Source organism: Chenopodium quinoa, unplaced genomic scaffold (assembly GCF_001683475.1).
Source record: "Chenopodium quinoa cultivar QQ74 unplaced genomic scaffold, ASM168347v1, whole genome shotgun sequence".
Taxonomy (NCBI): Eukaryota; Viridiplantae; Streptophyta; class Magnoliopsida; order Caryophyllales; family Amaranthaceae; genus Chenopodium; species Chenopodium quinoa.
This window is the reverse complement of record NW_018743977.1, coordinates 1,346,787-1,372,881: the sequence shown is the minus strand read 5'-3', so window position 1 is coordinate 1,372,881 and position 26,095 is coordinate 1,346,787. Positions and strand designations below refer to the sequence as shown.

Sequence of the window (26,095 nt, the reverse complement as noted above, 5' to 3'; positions counted from 1 at the left end):
TGTAATTGTTTGAGTGGGTGGGGTGTAGTTTAGAAAAGGGCAAGGACGGTTCATATTTGAAAAGTTGAAATATGGCAATCTAATATGATTAGAGAAAAGAACTATTTACATATTAATTAAAGAATTAAGATAAGAGGGGAAAAAAAAAACAATTTCAAATAAATCAAGCAAGGTTAATGACTGCACATTACGAGTATTTTCTAGAATTATCTATAAATTTATATCATGAAAACACATTGAACTTTGTAATACTCCTGAAAATTCTAGAACATTATATCAATGAAAATGATGAAGGGGGTTCAACTCTACAACCTCCTAGTCATTTGTTTCAACCACTACCCTCAGCTATATTGCCTATATATACTAAAGTTGGGCATTCAAGCATATACATGCATATAAGAACCACACTCAAGTCTTCCCATATATCAGCCCTCCTTAAGTATTTTTTATTTTTTATGCTTCCACTCATCTTTTGATTTGAAAAACCTAATCACAAACCCTTATTTAATAATGGGATATTCTATTTGGTGGCCTCGTGGTTTTAAAAATTATACATGGAAGACGAACTTTTTTTGGACTCTCTTCAGTGGCACCAAGGTTTAGAATAATTGACCATAGTAACTTTTTTAGGTTTATGGCTAACCTTTATAGTTAAAATGGTTAACCTTTGATTTTTTTATTAAAAAAATTATTTAAATTATATTTTAAAATAATAAAATTTAAAAAAAAAAAAAATCACCACTAGCCATTCTAGTACTCCACTCTGCCCAACGCCCAAACCCAATCCACCTGCCCCCGGTGTCGGCCGCTCCCAAACCTTCCTCCCCTGGTGCCGACGCCGACTCCCTCCCCCAGTCGCGATGCCTCCCTTTCCTCCCTCCTGGATCCCCTACAAAACCCACGAAATTCCTAACTGAAACCCCCAATCAAGCAGCCCCGACCTCTAGAGAGGTGGCTGGTTTGGGCTGGAGAGAGAGGGAGAGGTTGCAGGTTTGGGCTGGAGAGACAGGAAGAGGAGAGGTTACGGGTTTGGGTTGGAAAGAGAGGGAGAGGATAGGTTGCGGGTTGCTTGCGATGTTGTTGGGCGGTTTTGCGGGTTGCGGGTTACGAAGGAGAGGGACAGGTTGCTGGTTGCGGGTTGCTTGCGAAGGAGATCAGGGGTTGTGGGTTGCTTGCGATGGCGGTTAGCACGGTTGTTCGATTGCGGCATGGTGGTGGAAAGGTGGAGGTTGGAGTTGTGCGGTGTTGAGAGAAGATGGGGTGGTTACTTAGTGAGGTAGGTGGTGGCTGGGCGGTTTTGGTGGGTGTTTGGCTGGTGGGCTGCGAAGTTGTTGCCGGATTTTGGAGAGGAAGATGGTGTTGCTGCCGGTGCTTGGAGGGGAAGGTGGTTGGAGGGGAGGATTTTTTTTTATTAATTTTTTTTTTAATTTTATTATTTTAAAATATAATTTAAATAATTTTTTTAATAAAAAAAATCAAAGGTTAACCATTTTAATTAAAAAGGTTAGCCATAAACCTAAAAAGGGTCACTATGGTCAATTATTCTAAACCTTGGTGCCACTGAACAGAGTCCAAAAAAAGTTCGTCTTCCATGTAGAATTTTTAAAACCACGAGACTACCAAATAAAATATCCCTTTAATAATTTATATGTGTTCTTGTTATTTGTCAGTAGATACTAAAATCAGCTTAATAAACCCCTTTGTGTAGGGTTACTTGAGGCTATGGAGGGGCCTACTCCTATTTCATCGACCTCTCAATTGTTTTTTTTTTTTTTTTTTTTTTTAATTATATGATTAAACATTACATTATTTCTCTTTTCACCAAATAATTTAGTAATAAACGACAGATAAATATATTAAACATAATTAAATAAACGGATTTCTTTTAAATTTTTTAAAAAAATATATATGAAAAAAACTACAAATTCTCAAAGAAAACGCAATAATCATCATCTAACAATACTAATAAAAAGTAAAATTTTATCCATCTAAATAGTTATTCAATAGATCATAAGAATCATGATTATCTCACTATCACACCAAAACTCCTTTTGTTGCTCTCATAATGGTTACAACATCAACTCAATATCCAACAATGGTTACAACATCAACTCAATATCCGTCTTGCCAAATCAACCCCTTCACAAAACCCTCGTTATCCCAAAAATGGAGAAGGTGTTGTGAAGCTTTCAAACCATAACATCCACCTTCCATTCATCTCACAACTTCTTTACACTTTATCATTCCTGCTCCAATTTTCATCCCAAATATTATTCACCTCTCTCTCAAATAAGCTCACCAATTTATTTTACTAACTCCATATTTATTTTTTTTAACTTCCATATCCTCTAACTTATAAAAATGCCTAAAGATTTACATCTTCACCAACATTGCTTTGTTATAAAGCTAAGAGTAATTTTGGATATTGACTTATTTTTTGAGTTGCATATTGATATAAAATGGGGTTTAACATTATAAAAATAAGACTTTACCCAATTCCTTTTTTATATATTGTGCTCTCGTTTCTAAGCCTAACATAAACCACGAATTCACAAAGCTTTTCAATCAAATAAAAAAAAAAAGGTTCGAATTATTTGATCGACCTTTTGATTCTTTTCGCATAATAATAATGACAACATTTATTCTTCCTCTCTCTTACTCCATTTCTTAGCTACAAATCCCTTCACTTCAGGTGATACTCCATTTCTCAACAACGAAGGCCTTGACTTCCCTTCCAAATTTGTAAGGCGATATATCCAGGTTGTTGATTGAATTTTAGGATAAATTTTTTTATTATGTCAAATGTCAAATCTTAAATACATAATTTATATAAATTAAGTTTTGTAAAGCGCATATATATAATTCCTTCACAAACTATTGGGTGCGGACGTCCGCACCCAACAATTCGTGCGTCGGTACGATTTTGCCTTATCTTCCTTTCTCTTTATCTCTCCTCTGCTCCTCCTTGTTTCTAGATCTAAATTAAAATCAGAAATTCACATCAATTGCATAAACAATTATAATTAATCCAAAGGGAGTATTGTTTCAAAATTTGCTATTGAATCAAAATTGATGATTTGCTCTGTTTGAAAGTAGATGGCGGATGCGGAGGTGGAGGCGTTCGCTGGTGGTGGTGGTGTCATTCAGTGGTGCGATTTGGTGACGGTTTGGTGGTATGGGTGCGAATTGGGTGCGATTTTGTGGTGGCGGTTTGGGTGTGATTTGGGTGCGAATTTGTGGTGGCGGTTTGTGTAATACTCCGTATTTTTATAATATTTTTATATATATAAATGATTTATTTTATAAATTAAAATGATTCATTCCATTTTAAAAGAAATTAAATATTTAAATATTATTTAAGTGAGTATAAATAATGTGAGTCATTAATTGAGGCAATAAAAGTGTTTTGAATTGGGTCATCCTTATTAAATAGTTGGATCAACTTGTTGGGAAATTGAGGACACTTAACAGCGTAATAAGTTGGCCCCACAGGAAGAAGTTAAGGGGGAGTAGGATTTAGTAATAGCAGTCTTGTAATTATGAGTTTTTGTTTTAAAAGGGGAGTATAAATACTTTAACACCCCAAGATTTTAACTCAAAAATCATAATTGTCAGATTTCACAAAATCCCAAAAGTTTTCCTCCTATTTTCTCTCTCCTTTTTCTCTCTTCTTTTTCCTCTCTTTTTTTCTCTCTTTTTCCCACGCCTCTCTCTCCCTCTTCTCCTCCCCTCACGGCTGACAGCCACCGGCACCGCCACCAGCCATCGGCGACCACCGACGGCCAGAAGCAGCAACCGGCCACCCCTTCTCTTTCCTTTTGTTTTTGGTTCGGTATTGTCAAAAAAAAAAAAAAAAAAACTCTTGTCTCTTCCTAATTTAATTCTAGTTGTTTTTATTAATTTAAAGCATGATTTTGATTATGTTTTGGTATTGATTTTGGATATTTGATGTTGTTAAATTATCCCTATAATTTTCAGATTTTTATTTAATAAAAAACCCTAATTTACAAAGCCTAGAATTTGGGAATTTATTGTTTATGGTTAGGGTTTGATCCTAGGTTGTTGTTGTTGTTGTTTAATTAATGATTTAAACATGTTTTTAATGAGTTTAAAGCCCTCAAATTAATGCTGGAATTTAATTATACTACTTTTAATTATTGTGTTAGGGTTTGATTACCCATAAAAGGGGGAAAAGATTTTTGATTCAATATGATTTCCTAGTCTATTAGTGATACTTTATATTAAATAAGTGCGCTGTAATTTTATTTAAGTCATAAAAACTAAGTCTTTTTGAAAGGATTAAAGTACCCACTTAAAGAAAAGGTTTTATGGCTTTTATGTCATTAAATTGGTATAATTAGTAAGGTTTAAAGTGTATTATAGCTGCTGGAAATTTGTGAGAATAGTGGATTAATTATAGTTATGTATTCTTATATGTAGGAAGCTTCGAGCTAGGTGTTTTCTAGCGAGTGTGGCCGAGTTTAGGCATTATTCAAGGTATGTATGTGCACAAGAATATTTGTGTATGCGTAGTATCATGCTAGGATTGTAAAGTATGATTTAAGTGATGAAATTAGTAGCATATTTGGTTGATTATATGCTTGGAATTGATGTTGGTTGAGCATAAATTGTTATGCAAGCATGTGAATATATTATTTGAGACATGATACAAGTTGAATATGTATGAATCATGAAAGTATGTTTTATTTTCAAGTATCAAGAAAGCATGAATTTAATAAGCAAGGTTTATGTATGTTTAAAAGAGCTAAAATTAGAATTATTGAACATGATTCATGAATTTATTTCTCACCCATTTATTATTGGTGTTGAGTCAAGAAGTTAATTTATTTATTTATTTATTTACTCGCTCATGTAAGTTGAGTTCAAGTAAAGGAAGTTTAGTAGTGCATTTTCACCAAGGTAGTAATCGTGCAATTTTGTGCGCAAAACTAGGCAAGAAACCTTAATTAAAATAAATAGTATGTGCTCACTAATTAATTCAAGAATGTATTGGAAGTATGTGTTGATTGTTGTCATGTTTATTCTTGATTGTTGGTTGGAGTCATCTTAAGTTAAATTGGTAAATCACGTAAAGTGTGAGAGGATATGCACCAAAACTCTTGGAACGTATATACCTGGAGTATAACATATGGGAGGAGTTATGGGATTTTATATTTAACCATAACTTCTACAGGGGTACAGAATGCTGTACTTTCTTTTATTATTAATGCGCTGGAATTCCATCACAAGTGTGACATAGTAGGTGCTAATTGGGGTAGCTCCCTAATTGGAAGCTCCATGATTAATGGACTATTTTTAAAAGGAAGGAAACCCGTTCGATGCGTAATCCAAATTTATTTATTAATAATTAATATTGCTAGTTATGAGTCAAAGGTAAGTTGACTTGTGATTGTATGACGAGCATGTTTTAATTATTTTATTTGATGCTAGGATTGGATATTCATTTTAGTGTGGTGCATATGTACTCAACTTTTGTTGATTTGTACTATTGTGTTTGTGTTTGGCTTTCCTTTGGATTGGCCCTACTATGATCCATTTATATGGTGAGTAGAGGGGTTGAAATAAAGAGAAAGTAACAGGTACTTGAAGCATGAAGAACATAATGGGAATGAGTGCAGACAGTTACTTGTTATGTTTCTTAGTTTTAATATTTTGAATTAGCGTTATTGTGTTCCCTTATTTTTAATCGGTTTTAAAAAGGGCCATGTTTGAATTGGCTCCAACTTGTGAATGTTTTATTCTACTTTGTTTTGAGGTTGTGAACTTAAATTTTATTTTGAAAGTTGGTTTTTATTTTTAGACTTCCGCTGTGTGACTTTGAAAATTAGCCTTACCTGTTATCACGGTGGCGGTAATATTTTGGTTATATCCTAAAAAGTGTTTTATTTAGAGTAAAATGAGTATTTTTAAAAGAAGGAAATTTCCAGGGTATTACAGTTTGGGTGCGCTTTGGCTGTGGTTCGATGGTGCGGTGGTTTGTGGGTGAGGTGGGTTCGATGGACTGACAGGCTTAAGTCGTATCACCTAATCAAAAGTAATTCCTAAGTCCTCTAACTAAAGTAGATAGGGAAGTAGGGTCGAATCCAAAGGGAAACAATGTTCTTTTACTCCTAATTAATTATTATAATCTAAATTATCAGGTAACCAATTTGTATTTGTATGGATTAAATTAATAATAAAACTAAGCAAATAAATCAAAGGAATAATCAATAATAAAAAGCTCTAGGGTATAGGTTCACCAATAAATAATACTCCAGGGTAAACATAACAATCAATTATCAATGCATAAATTAACCAGATTATAAAGGGTTGTCGCTACGTATTATAATCACATAATCAATCTACCGGTATTAAATCTCATCTCTCGAATCTCGACCTAACCATTTATAAATTAACATGCCTATTGAAACTAAGCCTAAACATCAATTCTCATCTCTCGAATCTCGAATCAATATTGCAAAACTCATACAATTAAACCTGCGCAAATCTAATTGCATAGCATTAAATCAATAAATAGGAAATTAACCAATCATCAATAATAAATAATAATAATTTACCCCTTCATATTATTCATGGATCCCCACAAACCCTAGAAATAAAACTACTCACATATATTTAAATCTAAATTAAGCAAAGCGTATAAAGGAAGCATGATTAAAACAATAATTATAAACTAATATGAAAATAATTAAACGAAAGAGAAAACAAAGAAATAATATTAAAACTTAGTAATAATAACAAAAGTTGATAAGAAAAAAAAAAAAAAGAAACAAAAGCAAAAACTAAAACTAAACTAAGATAACCCCCTCCCCACGTACTACTACTACCTCCTTAAATAAGAAAAGAAAAAGGAAATTTAATCCAAGTCTAATTCTAAATCCCCTAGGCTAATCATCAAAGCTGCATAAGGACTTCTCCTCCGTACTATTGGGCTTTATATTGTTGAGCATAAACAACGAAATTACGCAGTAGCATTATTGCAATATCAAGCGCCCAATCGGGCTCGGCTATCTCTCAGCCCACAAAGTCGATTTTATCTTTGGGCTTCCTTCATCAGCATGCTTGGCTTGAACACCTAAGTAGTTGTGGCCTTTATTTAGAGTCTTAAGTATTGAGCCTCTTTACTTGAACCAAGCCCTTAATCACCTAACCAAAATTAATTAGCTTGACCTTGGGCTTTAAATATACGGTCATAAAATACGATTCGACTCTAATATTTTTTGTGGTGGCTCAATAAGCTCGTGAATTATCCTAATTCTGCAAATTCCTACAAAAATTATACCAACACTACAAAAACACTAGAAAACGTATATTAGTAATAAAAATAGCTCCGTAGAGCTCAAATAAACACAATTATGACCATTGGGACGGGGAATAAATATATATATAAAATAAACTTATCATGGACGGTGGTTCAGTAGATGGTGGGATCGATGGGGTAGGGTGGCGTGAGGCTTTGTGGCTGGGTTCGGTAGATGGTGTGTCGGTGTTGTTGTTCCATTGAAAGAGGAGAGAGAAGGAAATGAAAAAGAGAGGAAGATAAGGGAAAGAGGAGAGAGAAGAAGAGCTTCGTATATGTTATGTTAATAATATAAATTATGTTGTTAATCATATTAGCCAACAAATAACACATATTAGCCATTAAAATAAGCATATCAGCCAATTGATGTTTGATATCAGTCACACTACTAGAAAACAGGCTAATTCCGACGGAAAAATTTCGTCGGAATCACACTGAATTCCGTCGGAAAACATTGTTCCGATGGAATTTCCGTCAGAACAGGTTGTCGTAAACCAATTTGTAGGAAAAACGGCCTTTTCCGTCGGAAATTCCATCGGAACAGTGTTTTCTGACGGAATTCCGACGGAATTTTCTCGTAGGAAGAGGTGTTCTGGCCACCGGAAAGTTCGTCGGAAATTTCCGACGGGATACAAATCCGTCGGAAAATTCCGACGGAAACAACAGAAAGAAAAAAATTAAAAAAAAAACAACACCACCCCAACCACCCTACCCCACCCTGTCCAGCCACCACTTCCCCACCTAACCAACCCCCTAACCCACCCACACCCACCACCACGCCTAACCACCTCCAACCCACCCACACCCACACCCACACCACGCCTAACCCCACACCACCCCACACCACCCAACCACCTCCACCTAACCCAGACCCACCAAACCAGACCCAGACCCATCAAACCAAACCAAACCAAACCCAAACCCACCTAATAACCCACACCTCGGACCCCACCCCACCCAGACCCCCATCCAAACCTCCCACATCCACCTGTCCAAACTAAACCTCCCCCACCACCCTGACCGGACCCCCACCCTACCCTACCTTGTCTAGCCACCACCAACAGCCCAACCTAAATCGAAAAATAAAAAAAACCAATTCGTAAAATAATAAATCGAAAAAAAACAAAAAAAAAAATCATAACACCCAAATCGTACATTAGAGATCCGAAAAAAATACAAAAAAAAATGAAATCAAACAAAAGAAATATATATACATTTATCTTCTGAATTAATAGAGATCCGAAAAAAATTAAAAAAAAAAAAAACCTTAGATCTGCAATGTGTCGCCGTTAGGTTGGTGTTGTTACTGGTTGTCGTGGTTGTCGTTGCTGCTGGTGTCGTTGTTGGTGTCGTTGCTGTGGTGGTGGTGTTGTTGCGTCACCGGTTGTTGTGGTGGTCGAAGAAGACGAAGGGGACGAAGAAGGAAGGAGAAGAGAGAGAAAGAGAGGGCGGAATGGAGGAGTACAGAGATCAGAAGAGAAGAGAAGAGGAAAGAAGAGAGGAGAGAGAGTGAGGAGAGAGAAAGAGAAGAGAGGCGAAGAGAGAAAAAAGGAATGATAGGGGGAGGGGGGAACCGGGTTTTTTTTAGAGTTTTTTTGTTTTTATTATTTAATTATATTCCGACGGAAAATTAATTTCCCGACGGAATATTTCGTTGAAATTTCTAACGGAATTTATTTCCGTCGGAAATTTCCGACGGATTTTATTTCCGTCGAAACATTAAATTTCCGACGGAATATTCCGTCGGAAAGCCCATAAATTCCGATGGATCTTTATTCCGTAGGAAATCCGTCGTAAATTTCCGACGAAATAAAAATCCGTCGGAATTTACGACGGAAAAACATGTCCGTTGGAAATGGTCCGTCGGAATTCGGCCTATTTCTAGTAGTGTCAATATTAGAGACATATCAGACATTAATAAAAACGTATCAGCCAATAAAAGGAACTTATCAGCCAACAAAAGTAAAGTATCAGCCAACAAAATGTACTTATCAGCGAAGAGACGGAACATATCATCTAACAAAAGAAACATATCAACCAACAAAAGGATGAAATCAGCAAACAAAAGGTACAAATAAGTCAATAGAAGGAACATATCAGCCAACAAAAGGATGAAATCAGCAAACAAAAGCAACATGTAAGCCTATAAAATAAACACATCAGCCAACATAATGAAACATATAAGCCAACAATTAAAATATTGTTATGAAATATTGTGTGGATATCCATTATCCTCCTTTTATCATTCCGGAATATTCTAGATCTAGGGTTTATTGTTATCTAAGCAAACCATTGTTATATTGTATGTATATATATACCCCACTCTATGGATTAAGTGAGACTGATTTATTCTCTCTCAAATTTCTCTCCTATCTCTCTTTATTTCTCTTCCATATTTAACACGTTATCAACACCATAGCCGACTAAACAAACCTACGAAGGAATTCAGCCATATTAATATTAGCAACTTTACAATTCCTCGGCTAGAAAAAGTACCCTATCATCCTATTCTATTTCTCCTAAATTATGAATTTTGAAGCTATAATAATAAACATGATATTATTGCCGCACATTCGTTGATTATTTCATCATATTGTAATTATTCTTGATTTATAAACATGTATGCAAATTGACTACCGATGATTCATACGAAGTATAAGATTTTTGATGCACAATCTGCCTAACTTGTATTGACTACTTGAGCGATATAACTTAATAAGAGCCACTATTATCTAACTCGTATTCGTTTCATATGTATATTATTCATTTGGTTAATTGAATTGCTTAAATATATGATTTTGGATCATGTCGCTTACTTTTGTGATTGATCAAATAAATGACATAATTATTGGCCTTATATATGTTTGTGTCATAGCCTCATAGGATTTACTTTTGATCATTCAGGGCTATTTTATCTCTTTATTTACTTTACAATTCCATAATCATATACCGTGTGTCATCATGTATGTATTTGATATCCACCGTACTTGCATGTGATTACTATATACTTTGTGTTAAACATATGTGTAAAATATATTTTTTGTATATTATTGTTATGTACGCTAAGATTTATCTCTTTATAGTTAGGCTACACACATGCTACTGATTGCTACCTGTAATCCTTAGATAGAGGCGCTTAGCATGTTTCGGTTGTTTGATTGCATACCTTTTATCAATTAACCCATAATTATCTTTTTGTGATTGAAAATAAATAAATAAATAAATAATATTATATTATATTATGTATCAATGCTCTATCCTGCTAACCCAATTATATTACAAATTATATCTTTTAACTTACACTCCATTCATTGCCTTGTTGTTTGATAAAAGATTTGTATAGTTGTATCAATTACACATTAATCTATGGGTTCGGTTTATTAATAATGAATCAACGAACTAGTCGGATTGGTTTATTTTGAGTCAAAGACTTAACAGTAGCTAAAGTTAGGCAAAGTATTAGTGTCAAGTATTACATATAAATTTATCAATTAAGGTTTCATGTTTTGTTATGATAATTGATTAGTGGACTTAATTGTGGTCTCATGAACAGTAACCTTCTCAAGGTTCAATACGCAAATCTTGTTATAATTACTTACTTGAAATTAGTTGTCTTAATTGAAACTTGGAGTATATATATTTATTATACCATCTTAGTTCCTAATTTATAATATTGTTTTATATATCAATGAATCATGTCAAACCTTGCAAAACTCGAATTTGTTGCTCTTGATATTAGTGGAAACAACTATCTGTCTTGGGTGTTAGATGCTGAAATACATTTAGATGCAAAGGGACTTGGTGATACTATTAAAGAAAACAACACTGCAACAAGCCAAGATAAGGCTAAAGCTATGATATTCCTTCGCCATCACCTTCATGAAGGCCTTAAGACTGAGTACTTGACTGTTAAAGACCCACAAGTCCTTTGGAGTAATCTAAAGGAAAGGTATGACCACCAAAAAACTGTGATATTACCAAAAGCTCGTTATGACTGGTTACATTTAAGATTACAAGACTTTAAGTCTGTGAGTGAATACAACTCAGCCACGTTTAGAATTACATCACAATTGAAATTATGTGGAGAGAAAATCACGGATGCAGAAGTGTTAGAAAAAACATACTCTACTTTTCATGCAAACAATGTTGTCCTGCAGACACAATACCGTGAAAAGGGTTTTACAAAATATTCTGAATTAATATCTTGTCTCCTTGTGGCCGAGCAAAATAATGAACTATTAATGAAAAATCATGAATCACGCCCAACTGGTTTAACTCTATTCCCTGAGGCGAATGCGACATCCCATAGTAGGAAAGAGCAAAAGGCTAGAGATCACGCCAGCAGTCGTGGTCGAGGCCGTGGTCGAGGTCGTGGTCGCGGCCGTGGACGTGGACATGATCGTGGTCGAGGTGGTCATTTTAGGAACTCATACTCTCACTAGAAGTGGAACATTAAAGATGGAAATAAGGATGAGAAGGATAAAAATGAAAATATATGCTACCTTTGTGGAGGAAAGGCCATTGGTCTTGTGTGTGTCGCACACCAAAACATCTAGTAGACCTCTATCAACAATCAATCAAACAAAAAGGAAAGAAAGTGGAAACAAATTTGGTGTACGAGGAATGCGAAGGTGATTTTGATTACGGTGATACAACTCACCTGGAAACGGCTGATTTCTTTCCTAATCCTGAAGATAATTGAATAAATTATGTCCCATTGGCGAATAAACTCTATTAACAAATATACATATCTCCCAATAAAATAAATATATCAACAAACTAAGGAAACATATAAGCCAAACGATGTTTGATATCAGCCAACAAAAGGGGGAAAAAAATATCAGCCAACAAAAGAAATATATTAGTCAACATTAAAACTATATCAGCCAACAAATGAAACATATCAGCCAACAAGTAAAACATATCAGCCAAGCCAGCCGCAAGTAAATTTGCGTGCGGACATCCACACGCAATAGCTTCTCTAATTTCTTTCAATTTAGAATGTTTTGATTTTTTAGGATACCAATAGAATATACTCTGTATATGAGAAATAACGGTATAATTTATGATGTTTCATTAATAAGAAGTATTTATATTATTTTAATGTATTACTCATAAATCAATGATCACTTGATATTTGTAAAATAAAAAAAATTAGAAAATCCTCATTGGTATCCTTTCACTTTTGCTTTTACATTAAAAAATACATAACATGTTGAATCAAATAAAAATTTCCTTCCTAAAAACTACGATTGTCAAGTAGATCTTGTACTGTGGAACATCTCCCGCTTATATCGCTGGAAAATAACACCCTTATTGGAGAGACAATCTAACAATCCTTTGTACTTTTGTAACCGTGAGAATGTTTTCCTTCTGATTCATCTATCTGTATTCGAAAGCTTGATAACCCTTGCGATCTCGCATAATTTTTCACCAACGAAATAATTTCACAACAATCCATTAGATCTAATATCATGGATTCAAATCTAAAAAGATTTTCTCCCAAAAAGAGGAGATAAACCTTGTTTTTCGAAGGAGGTCGAAAAACCCTCATCTTTCGAAGGAGATCGGAAACCCTTTTTTTTAGAGAGAAAAGTTTCTCCCAAAAGGAGGAAGTATTATTATAAACCTAAAAAAACTTTTAAAGAAACAAGGATGAGGGCTTTCCACCGATTAAAACCGATGGAAGCACCTTCAAAAACAACGGCTAGGGTTGAGAAGAGTGGTTACAATGGTACTTAGTGTGTACTATTATGCATATATATTATACCATTATATTATAGATTGTCTTAATAGTACTATCATATCTCACAGTGGTATAATATTTGATGTATAATTTACATGCCTATTTGTACCTTTAAAAAAATATTTATAGCACTATCATATCTCACAGTGGTATAATATTTGATGTATAATTTACATGCCTATTTGTACCTTTAAAAAAATATTTATAGCACTACAACATTTAATGGTACTATTTTGTCTATTTATCTATATGATGATACTTTTATTTACAACTTAGCCATCCTATATATTTCAAAATAAATAAATACTATTCGCCAAGAGTTAGTCCTGAAATAGAGCCTTGATTTTTCAAGACTCAAGTTAAGACTTGAAAAGAAACGTTGGTGATGTCAGCAATTAACGTTGATGATGTTGGATTGTTTGCTATGTATAGAAATATAGTTGTAAAGTTTTTGAGAGGTCTTTAATTAGTTAAGGGTTGAAGAGTTAAAAAAACATAGTCTGAATAAATCTTGACAATATTATAAAACATAAAAAAAAAAAAAAATAGTGACAAGTCTTAAGATAAGACGGGGTAATCTTGCTCAAACATGTCATTTCCTAGAATTCTACTCGAATGGGACCCCCTTTTGTAGCAAACTTCTGCTCGCTATAACTAAAATCACTAGGAACAGTTACCATTTCTTCCTTGAAACTCTTATGGTAATTAAAGATTAAAACGGAGTTGAAGACTGATTAACGATGTGTTTGGATTAAAGAAAATGGAGGGAAAGGAAGGAAAGGGAAATAGAGAGATGGGCATCTTTCATTTGGAAAACAAATGAAGAAGGAAGGGAATTGGAGGGGAGAGAAATGGAGGGATTAAATTGTAAGAAATTAATCCCTCCAGCAATGGAGAGATTTGGAAGGAAAACTCACCATTCTTCCCTCCTCTCCCTTTCCTTCCCCTCCTCTTCTCCTCCCTCCCCTTCTTTTCCTTCCCCTTTCTTTATCCAAACATACTATAAGAGATTAGAGAATCGCACGCACTGAAATGAAGAGGGAGAGAGAAAATCTAACTTGCTTGGTAATAAATTTGAAATATTTGTATTTTTCGGTGGTAATAAAATGAAAGAGAATAAAGGATGGTGGTAATAACTAAAAAGGCTGGATCTTTATGGGAAGAAGGTGGGTTGGATTGAATGATGGTAAATGAGTCTGGTTGTACTTAGCAAAGTACAATATGCTTTACTATACAAATTGCCAAAAACTTGGATGTCAATGGAAAAACTCAAAAGTAAAAAGTAAAGGGATACAAATAAGAAGTTTTGAACAACCAAAGAGGGATTCGGAGTATAGGGAGCAACATGGTTTCATACCTTTGAGTTGAGACATCCATACACAAAACACAATCACTGCTCTTTTAACTCGCGGTAATACATTTGGATGTTTCCACTGGTACAACAGTACAACAGTATCTGGTACAGCAGAGTACTTTGAAATAACACAGCTGAAACAGGGAGAATTCAGGTCAGAGAATTGGAGATGGTAGGATTGGTGTCAACTGCATTCGCCTGATTATTCATATCCACTATATGCAGGACATCAAGAATACCAGAATATAATCTTGAAACAAAGAGGCAACTTCTAACCAAAATTTAAAAGAGACAACACAGCACAGCTAGTTCTCAACTCACGATAGGTATAGACACGATTGAAAGCATACTTGGACAATCAAAGTGAAACCTCATTCCTGAGAAAGATGTTCTGAAAACAAGCCAATTTTTGCAATTGAAGAGACTAATTTATTCAAGTACATTATATACGGAGTAATAAGCTTGACTAGAAAATTTGGACAATTTTCCGCTTCTTTCCTCAAAGATTGAAGGAAAGTTTGATTCATCTTTTGATTTACACAGAGTACAATGAAGTATGACATTACATGCTACAACAAACTTCAGATAATGCATCTCAAAACAAGAGAGCATATCACAGACATCAAGAGACTCAAAGGTAGCTTTCCACCAAAAGTTGGGTATCTATTTTCGTTTGCAACAGATAAATTTTCAAAATGGTTCATTATACAAGGGCATTATACAAATTCACCAGCACAAAAGAACCACGCTCTCAAATAATATCATTGTGAACCTGGATAATATGCTGGTATAAAGGTGGCTAATCCATATCCTGTCTTCCGAAAATCAATGGAAAGTCATCAAATTGATCGGAAGGATGGTCCTCGGTCAAGCTGTTTAGTGAATCATAAACCTGCAACATGGAACATCTATCTTTGGGACGAGATACTATACAATTTGAGGCGATTGTGAAAACCTGAAGAATATCATTGTCATAACCTCTCCCACGTATATCTTTATCAATGGCTTCCACTAGTCGCCCAGAGCTCGACAGCTGATTCACCCAATCCACCAAGTTCCCCTTGAACCCTTCCTCTACAGCACTCACTTCCAATGGTTTCAGGCCTGTCAATAATTCCAAAAGAACTACACCAAATGCATAAACATCCCCTTTAAGTGACGCCACCATGGTGCTTGAGTACTCCGGTGCTATATACCCAAACTCTCCTAAATCCCCATTAACAAAACTACTCTGATTCTGCGATTCTGAGGCCGAAATAAGTCTTGCTAACCCAAAATCAATGATCCTAGCATCCAAATCTTCATCAAGAAGAATCACATTTGAACTTATGTTTTGGTGCAAATGCGGAGGCTCCACTCCATGATGGAGCCAAGCAAGCCCTCTGGCAGCACCTAAACATATTCTAAACCTCATCGGCCAATCCAATTCTATCGTTTTTCCATGTAGCACTGAATACAAAGTCCCATTAGACAAGTACTTATATACCAAAAGCTTCTCAGCTTCCACAAGGCAATAACCCAACAATGGCACTAAATTTGGATGCCTAAGCTTTCCCAACCTATTCATCTCCGTCTTAAATAGCTTCTCACTCAGCTTACACGTATTAAGTCGTTTGATTGCCAAAGTAGAACCATCCGCCAACATAGCCTTGTATGTAGTTCCCATCCTAGTCGAGATCATAATAGTCTCTACGCTAAAATTATCAGTAGCAGCCAGCAAATCCGATAGATTAACTTTCACAAGCGGTTTTTGAAACAAGGAAACCTGAGTAAGCTTATGAGCCCTCAACCTATCAATCCAAGTACCATCATCACCTCTCCCTAGCCCATACCCTTCCTTCCTCCTCCGGCTCGCCCTCGAAAAATACCACCACCACACCCCAAACCCTACTAACAACGACGCAGCCGCCCCGAAAACACCAGCAGCTATAATAATCGCCAAATTCTTCCTACTTAATCCATTACAACTCGACCCAATTGGATCCCCACATAACCCATCATTCCCTTCAAACCCTGACTTGGCAAAATGAGCAAAAGACTCCGGAATTGGCCCAGATAATCCATTCCCAGCAACAGAAAAGTCATTCAATCGATTCAAACTAGACAATTGCACAGGAATACTTCCAGATAACTGATTATCAGACAAAATCAATTTATTCAAATACTGACATTTACCAAGATCAGATGGAATTTGACCAGATAATTTATTACTAGACAAATCCAAAGTTACCAAATAAGGAAGCCATGAACAGATCTTAGAAGGGATAGTACCAGTAAGAGAATTACCAGAAAGATCAAGGTTTTGAATGCTAGTGCAAAACTCAAGAGATTCTGGGATTTCCCCAGAAAGTTGAAAATCTCTAAGTTGAAGACTAATTAATCGATTTTCTTTGTCATTCCAACAAGAAGCACCCACAAATTTGCAGACAAAAGCAACTTCAGCAGAAGAATTTTTGAAATTCCATGAATTAAGCTTACTTTGTGGGTCCTTCAAATTGTTTTTTACACCTTGCAGACACTTTACATCATCTTCAGCTGCAACAGAGAGAGTTAGGAGAGAGAAAATGATGAATTGGAAAGTGGGTAGATCTGAATTTTGCTTCTTCTTCATCACTGAAAATTACCCAGAATAATTAAACAGAAAAAAATACATATACAGTAGATTGAAATGAAGAAGAAGATGAAATGGGGGGTTTAGGTTTTAGGGTTGAGGTCAACTTTTGGGCATGGTGGAGTATTATTAGCTGGAAATTTTGAATGGTAGTAAAGAAAGAAGTTTTAGAGTTGAATGGTCTTTGCTTTGAAAGGAATGAAAGAGCATTTGACTGTCATTTGTTTTCTGTTTTTGTTTTGTATTTTCTGGAATTGGGGTCCCACTGGATGTGGATGGAGTGGAAGGGGTGATATTTCTCCTTTCAAGGGCAAAATTGTCATTTTTAGGAGGGAAAGGAAGAATAATCTCCGTTTATGGAACGTGAAAAAGACGGTAATGTAAATGAAATTCGAAGTAAATGACTTTGCCTATTAGGCTATTATAGAGTATGTAACTAAATTTACAATAAGATTAGGATTTTTTTTTTTTTTTTGGAATTGTGTTTTACTTAGCATTTACTAAAGAGAAATATGACCATAATAATCTCGGTAGGATTTCATCCTACATCCTAAGTTAATTAGTGATCGGTGAAGTGACTAACCAATCTTATAAGTACTTTTCCAAATATGAATTGTCATAACTTTTTTTACGATATTATGAATTTTTTACGATATGTAATTTGATAATTTCTGAATTGCTTGACTAAGTTTACCTGAAAACAGCCTTACTCATTTTCCCTCTATTTTTTCGCGAATTATCTTCCTAATTTTTCCTCATACAAATAAGGAGAGAATTTATCAAAAGTTCAAACCTCATTGTTTGTATACGTTAAAGATTGTTGTGGATCATTTTGGGTCATGTCTGGTGTCGAGCTCACGTACTTTGGGTTATCTAGGCGCGACCCACAATCTACGTGTTGTGCTGAAATTTTCAAAGGGTTGGCTCATGCATGGCCCAAATCCACATGTCATCATGTCATGCTTGTGTAACTAAGCTTAACCTGTCTTCATTAATTATAGCTAGCGTGTTTTTCGTGTCGAATCGAATTGTGCTTCTCTCAAATAAAGGCGGTTAACAAGCTCTGTAAAAAAAGTCATATAGAGCAACAAATTCTATTCTTAAAAAACACAAATAAATGATTTAATTTGACATTGATTTTTGACTAATTTCATTTATTACATAACACCCCAAGTGTATATTCTTTTTATAACCTTTGAGGTTTAGTGGGTTTAAGAAAAGTCGTTCATTTGAAGCAAATAAATTCATAAACCCCTTTTTATGATCATTCATGATTTCATGTCCACAACAATTATGCTTAGTGCTTAGGCAATCACCATCGATGCTTTGAAGGAAGCACTAGGAATAATACTAAGGCAATCACTATCAATGTGAGTATCATTTGACGATGATCCCATCAATGATGAACAAAAAATGTTGAGTTGTCTTGTATTCTTTATAATCATATAGTTTTGGTTGGATATGATTAAATGTATTATGTATAATATATTAATATAGGGATTTGTTAAACATCGCCCGCAAATTACCATATAAAGCCCACAAATATGACTTGGTATGACAATTATGCCCATTTTCTAAAATTGAACAAATCTCGATTTAAAAAATGTGGAGCCGTACTGGCTCGCCGGGGGAGACCGGAGGGCAGGCCGGAGATGCGGGGGACGCCGGAGATGCGGGGGACGCCGGAGGTACGTCGTCGTCGACGGAAAACGAGGTAAGTCACCGTTAAAATTCACGGTTTACGTAACGGCGTCTGAAAGAGGTGGTCGTGCAGTGGCGCCGGCGCCTAGGATGGACGCCAGTACCGTAGCACGGACGTCCAAGCCAGACGCCAGAACCACCGCACCGGCGTCCAGCCCAGACGCCATCACCACCAGACAGGCGTCCTGGCCAGGCGCCAGTCCAGTGGCTGTGGCGGCCCTGCCAGACGCCAGCCATTTTTTGTTTTTTTTTTTCCTTTTTTAATTTTGTTATTGTTGTTTTTTTTTCAATTTGAAAAATCGAAAATGATTTTTTCATTTAATTCGAAATTGTTTTATATTTGAAAAATCGAAATGGGTTTTTTTAAAAATTAAGTTTGAAAATTCGAAATGGTTTTTTTTTAAATTAAGTTTGAAAATTCGAAATGGGTTTTTTTAAAAATTAAGTTTGAAAATTGAGAATGGTTTTTTTTTTAAATTAAGTTTGACAATTCGAAATTGTATTAAAAAAAAATTGGAAATGGTTTTTTTTTTCTTTTTTTTAATTTATTTCAAATTGAAAATTCAAAACGGTTTTTTTTTAAATTAAAATTAATAATTTAATGTTTTTATTTATGTTGTGAGTAGATTTGTGTTAATGTATACCAAAATATTTAATTGTTTATGTGACTTTTATAAATGATTGTGTTTAAAATTTGTATGTGTATGTGTATGAATAATATTATACATAATTATGTTTTTAATTTTGTGTTAATTCTGTGTAAATATAGAAATTAAATGTATTATCCATTAAATGTATTTATTATAATATATAATTGATGCAGGATTATGGTGGAGACGGAAATGATTACAGTGGGATCTTTGGACATGATGGTCCATTCGAAGAAGCTCAACAAGCGATTGATTGGGCAAAACAGGTTGCAATTACAGCTGGATTTTGCTTGGTAGTAGTAACTCATAAATCTCAACGGGATGGTAGAATGGATCGCATTTTGAGATGCGACCGTTATCGCAAAAGAGAAGAAAGAGATTTTCGTACAGCCACTCGGTTTGATACAAAGCGGAAAGGTTGTGGGTGTGAGTTCAGAGTAAAGGTTCGACAACTACGGAGTCGTGACGGTTGGGAAGTGATTGGTTACTCTAAATGGGGGTATCACAACCATGAGATGATAGTATATGAAGAGGGTCATCGACAGCTGAGCGGCTTAAGTCCTGCTGCGAAACTAGTTGTGAAAGAAATGAGTGATGCTCAAGTCAAGCCTGCTAAAATATTAGCATCTGTGTTAGAGAAATTTCCAGAATACCATCCAAACCGAAGACACATCTACAACGTCAGACAACAACTCAGGTTTGAACGGTCAGAGGGAAGGAACCCTATACAGCAGCTGCTACACCAGGCACAATCACGTGGTTACCTGTTCTGGTTTGATTCTGATGAAGATACAGCGGAGGTGACTCATCTTTTCCTTGTGCATCCTGATTGTGCTGATATGATCAAGTCTTGGCCATTTCTGATTTTGATCGACTCAACGTACAAGACAAACAAGTACAAGTTCCCACTGGTTGAGATCATGGGGATGACTCCAACGAACCAGAACTTTCTGATTGGTCATGCAATCATCAAGGATGAGACGGCTCCAAGTTATTATTGGGTCTTGGAGAAGCTGAGAAACTACATCGGTCCTAATGTTCATCCAGCAGCCATCGTTAGTGACTGCGAGGGAGGTCTCTTTCCAAGGGAGTTGTTTCCAGAGTCGAAGCACTTGTTGTGCACATGGCACATCAACAACTGCGTGAAAGTGAAAGCCTACAACCTTTTCAACAAGAATTTGGAAATGGCAGAGAGATTGGTGAATGGTAAGTGGCGGAAGATCCTACAGGCTACCACAGAGGAAGTGTACGAGCGAGAATTGGCTAACTTCAAGGATTCGTACCAGTGGTGTCCGGCACTGGTGGACTATGTGATGCAGCAATGGGTCCCTCACAGGGAAAAGTTTGTCAAATATTGGACAAACCAAGTACTTCATTTCGGGAACACTACAACATGTAGAGTTGATAGCGCTCATAAAGCTACCAAGGACTGGATTGATTCATCGACCGCTGCTTTGGATACACTGTTCGATAGACTTAACAAGTCAATTGAAACTCAGAAGAACGGCATCAGGAACTCTCTAGAGGACTCCATACGACGACATGGTACGATGTATAGCCATTTCATATTTAAGATTCTCCATGGTCGTGTGTCGCACTACTGCTTGGGGTTGATTCTGACTGAGCTGAACAGGATGAGGGACTTGGCTGACGAAGTGTATACTCGATGCGGGTGTGCTATTTCAGTAACTCATGGATTACCTTGCGCATGTACCATTCACCGCGTTATTACAGAAGAAAGGGCGTCGTTACATGTTGATCAGGTTCATTCATTCTGGCGGACGCTCGTTATTGGTGAGCATGCAGATACTCAAACGACCGACCGTGAACAGGAGGAGTTGGAGCAGTTTCGTTCGATGTACGACCGAGTGTCCTCCATTCATCCTTCTATTATTCGTGACGCTACTCATGTACTTCATGACATGTTCCACACGTCTACCTTAGATTTTGAGGAACCCGAAGGAGTTGACCGTCCTCGAGGTCGCCAACGGCGGAACAGGAGTGCGTTTGAGTATATTCGTGGTCTTGGTCGTGGTCGTGCTCGTGGTCGGACATCGTCATCTAGTCGTAGTCAATCTTCATCGTCTGTGAATATGCCCCTGAGAACTGGTACGTTTGGTTTTTTACATTGCACATTGTTTATAAGGTTACTTCTACCTTCTTAACTGTGTTTAATTATATGGTGAATAGGAAGAAACGATGTTGATTAGTTTCCGTACAAGGACAGGATACCTAACATCATCATGCCGTACTTGGAAGGGTGGAATGATGTAGTCGGAGATGGTAACTGCGGATTCCGGGTCGTGGCTGATGTTTTTCAAATGGGCGAACACAACTACGGTTTGGTGCGTCAGTTGATGTACATCGAAATTGCCTCTAACCGAAATGTTTATCGTCATGTGTACCGGGATGACTTGGATGGCGCTCTGCGGCATATCCGGTGGGGAGGTGGACCTTGCGGTCAAAATCATTATTTTGACGCGCCCCTAAATCTGTTTGCCGTTGCAAACATTTACAAGTGCACAGTCATGCATTTCGGGCTGGGATTGCATAGTCAAGCTTATTATCCTTGTACCACGGTTCTCCCTTGGCGTTCGCGTGAGACTGTCACTACACCGGTCAGAGAGGTAGCTATTGCGTTTCTTGGGTCGTCATACAGACATTTCATCCGACTAGACATGTCATCCGATTTTCCAGTGCCACCGATTATACCTCGGTGGTACACCATTAGCACAACGAGCGTAGAGGGTTGAGATGCGCTATATCATGACCGGATCCACGAATTTCATGTTTACATTCTTCCTATGTAACCTTATTTGTACGTTGCTCTTTTAATGAGAACATTAATTTTTTATATTGTATTGCTTACTACATTCTATATGTTGCATGGGTAAGTTGCGCGGATCCACAAACGGTTATGTCAAAATTTAAAAACAACAATGATAATATGTCACAGTTGAAAGCTAAAACAACAATCTAAAATGTTACAAAATTAAAACATAATGTCCAATTTAATAAATTAAAACGATAATATTTAAAGTGCTCTATAAATAAAATGCCAAAACCATCAGTAATCCCTCCTCGACGCCGACTCCCAATGCGCAAGGGTCTGTTCCAGACTATCAACAGCAGCTCTCACTGTTGCACTCATGCTGTCCTTCTCCAGAGAGAGTTTCTGTACGTCTTGCATTATCTTTCCCATCCACTACATACAACAAAAAATAAAACATGAAATACAATAACAACATATAAAACTTAATTAAAAAACAACGATAAATATTTTATGAGACATACCGCTTCCATGGCAGTAGGCGGTGGCATATAATCATCATCGCTGTGGTCGAGATCTGCGATCAACCTCGGGTGCGAATACCGGTTGAACCATTTCATGTAGTAGTGGTCACACATGGGAGGAACCCCAGATGGCGGCCTCTGTAACTCCGCAGTCCATAAGCGGGCCACCATCGGAAACTGGTCCCACGTCCCAGTCATGATATCCGGCCAATGCACAACGTAGTCCCTCGACGATGCAGGTCGGACCGCCTTCATCGGGCATTCCGGGGGAGGAGGGACAACTTGGACAAATCCAAGCTGGCGAAGACAACGCTGGGGCATGTACGCCTCCACGATCTCACGATACTGAATGAGTCCCGTGTACAGGGTCCTGGGTACCCTAACACTAGGGTTCGGGCCGAAAGGCATCCAGTTCACCTACACATAGTTTTAAAATTTAATAACATGAATATAATAAGTGCATATAATAAATTATAGAAATAATTTATAAACGTTACCTCTAAAGGGGACAGCCTGTCAAGCAATAACCGTATCGATCGGAGGCGGTCAACGAACTTCTTCTCCGAGCGCGGACTCCACGCACAAGCACGCGGCATCCCCTCATCAATAGGAACCGGGTCACGATGTGGTCGCAATGCAGGAAAGTACTCGTATATCCAGGTCTGCAATAAAGTCAGACACCCAGTGATACCTGCCGCGTCAGCCCGACTCGCAAATCCTAGTTGGCGATACAAATACGCCAACGTAGCCGATCCCCAAGAAAACTGGCCTACACTGTCGGGGTCACACGCCTCTACTATGTCGCGTGGCCTGAGCTTGTTTCCGCCGCTCTTATCCGGAAACAAGGTACATCCGAGGAGCAGAAAAACATAAGCAGCCAGCTGTGCGTCGTGCGTCCTACATGCACTGGGGTACAAACACCGCTGCAACACGGATGCGATCTTCACACCGCCGTGTTCCCAAACACCAAGCGCCTCGGTGTACAGTGCAGCCCTGTCCACCGCCAACAACTCCGCTAGCAAATCTGCCTGATCCGCATCAGTCACAGCACAAAGTCGTTTACCCTCAACATGAATCCCCAAAATGGCCTCGACGTCATGTAACATGATCGTCATCTCACCGAACGGAAGGTGGAAAGAGTTTGTATCCGGCTGTCATCGCTCAACGAAAGCCGTGATCAGCGTAGTGTCAATCTTATCGTGCATGGTGGCAGGAACGTGATTCACCCCAGTGCCCTCCAGTCGCTCGAACATCTCGCTCTCCGCCGGCCAAGCCTCAGCCCATGTACGCAAAAAGCTACAAGTCTTTTCCCAGGTATGACATTTCAACGACCCCGTAACTAAAGGCCTCTCCTGGTCCTCCCAAATACGGGTAGCTATGTGTGCTAGGAATCACACTCCCGTCAACAGGCCCACCGGGCACCTCACTCCTAACAACCCAAGAATCATTAACGGCCCTCGACCGTTTCCTGCTTGCCCCAGACACAGTGGACGCAGATGATGTGCCAGATCTACTAACAAACCTACCACCCCTACCCTTACGCACCTCTACCATATGTGTCTCGTACATGTCATCAACCCTCTGACTGAATGGACCGTAATCATCATACGGTCCACTCCCATCGTCCACATCCTCATCCTCATATGCGTCCTCCTCCTGCTCCTCCTCCTGGTCACCCTCCTCAGCATCATCATCGTCATCGTCATCCTCATCCCGACGGTGGATCCGTTCTCTACGAGCCGAGGCCGAAATACCACGGGATCTAACATGTCTATGCCCTGACCTCTCCACTGAATAGCTTCTACTAAGAAGCTCTACATTTTTCCCCGCACCATGACGACCCAGTGAATTCTACAAAAAATTAAAAAATATATAAACATACAAAAGTTTTATAGAAAAATAAATAACTACCTATACATACAAAATACCAACACTTCCAACATATCGTCATGTTTATAAACATAAAATTAATAAAGATTATAAAAAATCAAAGACATAATAAATAAATAGGACACAAAACAAAAATTTCAAATTATTTCAAATAATTAAACATAGAAAAATATTATACGGCATACACAAATACACACATAATACCCTAATGCATACACATATACACACATAATACCCTAATATATTACAATATTTCTGATTTCCAAAAAAAAAAAATTATTTCAAATAATTAAATATAAAAAATAAAAAACAAATATATAACACATACACAAATACACACATAATACCCTAATGTATTACACATTTTAAATAAAAATAATAATTACACATTAACACAAACAATTTCCACATATTACATCAATTAAGGCATAAAAAATGTTTAAACATCAAACAAAAAAAAAAATTAAACATTAACACAAAAAAAAATCTGATTTTATAAAAATAAAATATACACGATTTATAAAAAAAACACATAAAGTTGATAGATATTTAAAAAAAATAAAACACATTAACAAAAAAAAATTATTTTAAACACATTAACTAAATTTCTGATTTTGCAAATTAAAAAAAAATAAAAAAAAACAAAACAAAAAAAAAAGGTGGGGCGCCTGGCCAGGACGCCCACCCACTGGCGGTGGCGCCAGCTCCGGCAGCCATAGCCAGTGGGCAGGCGCCTGAACTGGACGCCCACCCATTGGCACAGGCGCCAGATCTGGCCGCCACAGACAATGGTCTGGCGTCTGGTTTGGACGCCTGTCCGGTGGCTGGGCTTTCAAGCCAGACGCCACGCCACCGACGTTGGCTGCCGGACCTGACGCCCCGCCACGCGCCACCTTCGCCCTTTTTTTTAAAAAAAAAAATATTTAAACAATTACCTTGCCACCAGGTCGCCGCCTTTCCTCCGCCGTCGCCGCCGCCATCTCTTTCCCTTGCCGCCTCGACATTGTCGTAATTAATTTTTTTTAGAGAGGTAGATTTTCTGATTTTTTTTAGAGAGATGTAGAGGGTGTTTTTTTAAAAAAGAAAAGGGTAATAAAGTCACTTCAACACATATTTGTGGGCTTTATGTGGAGATTTGCGGGCGATGTTTAGCGATTCACTTAATATATACGATTTTTTCAACATATACCACTGAGTTTTAACTTAATTCACCGTATACCACCATAAACTTTCTAATTCACCATTTACCACTGAGTTTAACATAAATGCCACAATATGCCATTTTCTGTTAGTTCTGTTAGTTATTAACGTTAACTGTGACATGTGGCAACATTTGAGTGGTTCTTATTTAAATTAATTAATTAATTAAAAAAATATTTAAAAAAAAATAAAAAAAAAATCCTACCACCCCAAGCCTAGCCAGTCAACCATCCTCCTCGCCCCCCACACCGCCCCCAGCTTGCCTTCCACCCTGCCATCGGCGCCCAAACTCCCCTTCCCCTGCGCCTGTGCCGGTGCCGCCCCTCAC

General features: G+C 37.2%; 2 protein-coding genes and 1 long non-coding RNA gene across 3 annotated transcripts; 1 reads left to right on the top strand and 2 right to left on the bottom strand.

Moving 5' to 3' along the window:
* Positions 1–2,489: 2,489 nt before the first annotated feature.
* Positions 2,490–6,027, top strand: LOC110689712. The gene is made up of 3 exons (XR_002504939.1): positions 2,490–2,760; positions 4,441–4,497; positions 5,573–6,027. It is a non-coding gene; the product is annotated as an uncharacterized LOC110689712 (long non-coding RNA).
* A 1,245-nt stretch (positions 6,028–7,272) lies between these two features.
* On the bottom strand, positions 7,273–25,571 carry LOC110689857 (probable inactive receptor kinase At1g27190). Its single transcript, XM_021866690.1, has 8 exons — positions 25,503–25,571; positions 18,912–18,974; positions 15,314–17,026; positions 15,002–15,084; positions 14,425–14,555; positions 11,982–12,052; positions 9,235–9,464; positions 7,273–7,288 (listed from the first exon to the last, which is right to left on the bottom strand). Exons 1-8 carry the CDS (start codon positions 25,569–25,571, stop codon positions 7,273–7,275), a joined length of 2,376 nt encoding a protein of 791 aa, XP_021722382.1.
* On the bottom strand, positions 14,811–17,608 carry LOC110689709 (probable inactive receptor kinase At1g27190). Its single transcript, XM_021866489.1, has one exon. The coding sequence runs from the start codon at positions 17,030–17,032 to the stop codon at positions 15,221–15,223; it is 1,812 nt and encodes a 603-aa protein (XP_021722181.1). The 5' UTR covers positions 17,033–17,608; the 3' UTR covers positions 14,811–15,220.
* Positions 25,572–26,095: the final 524 nt, after the last annotated feature.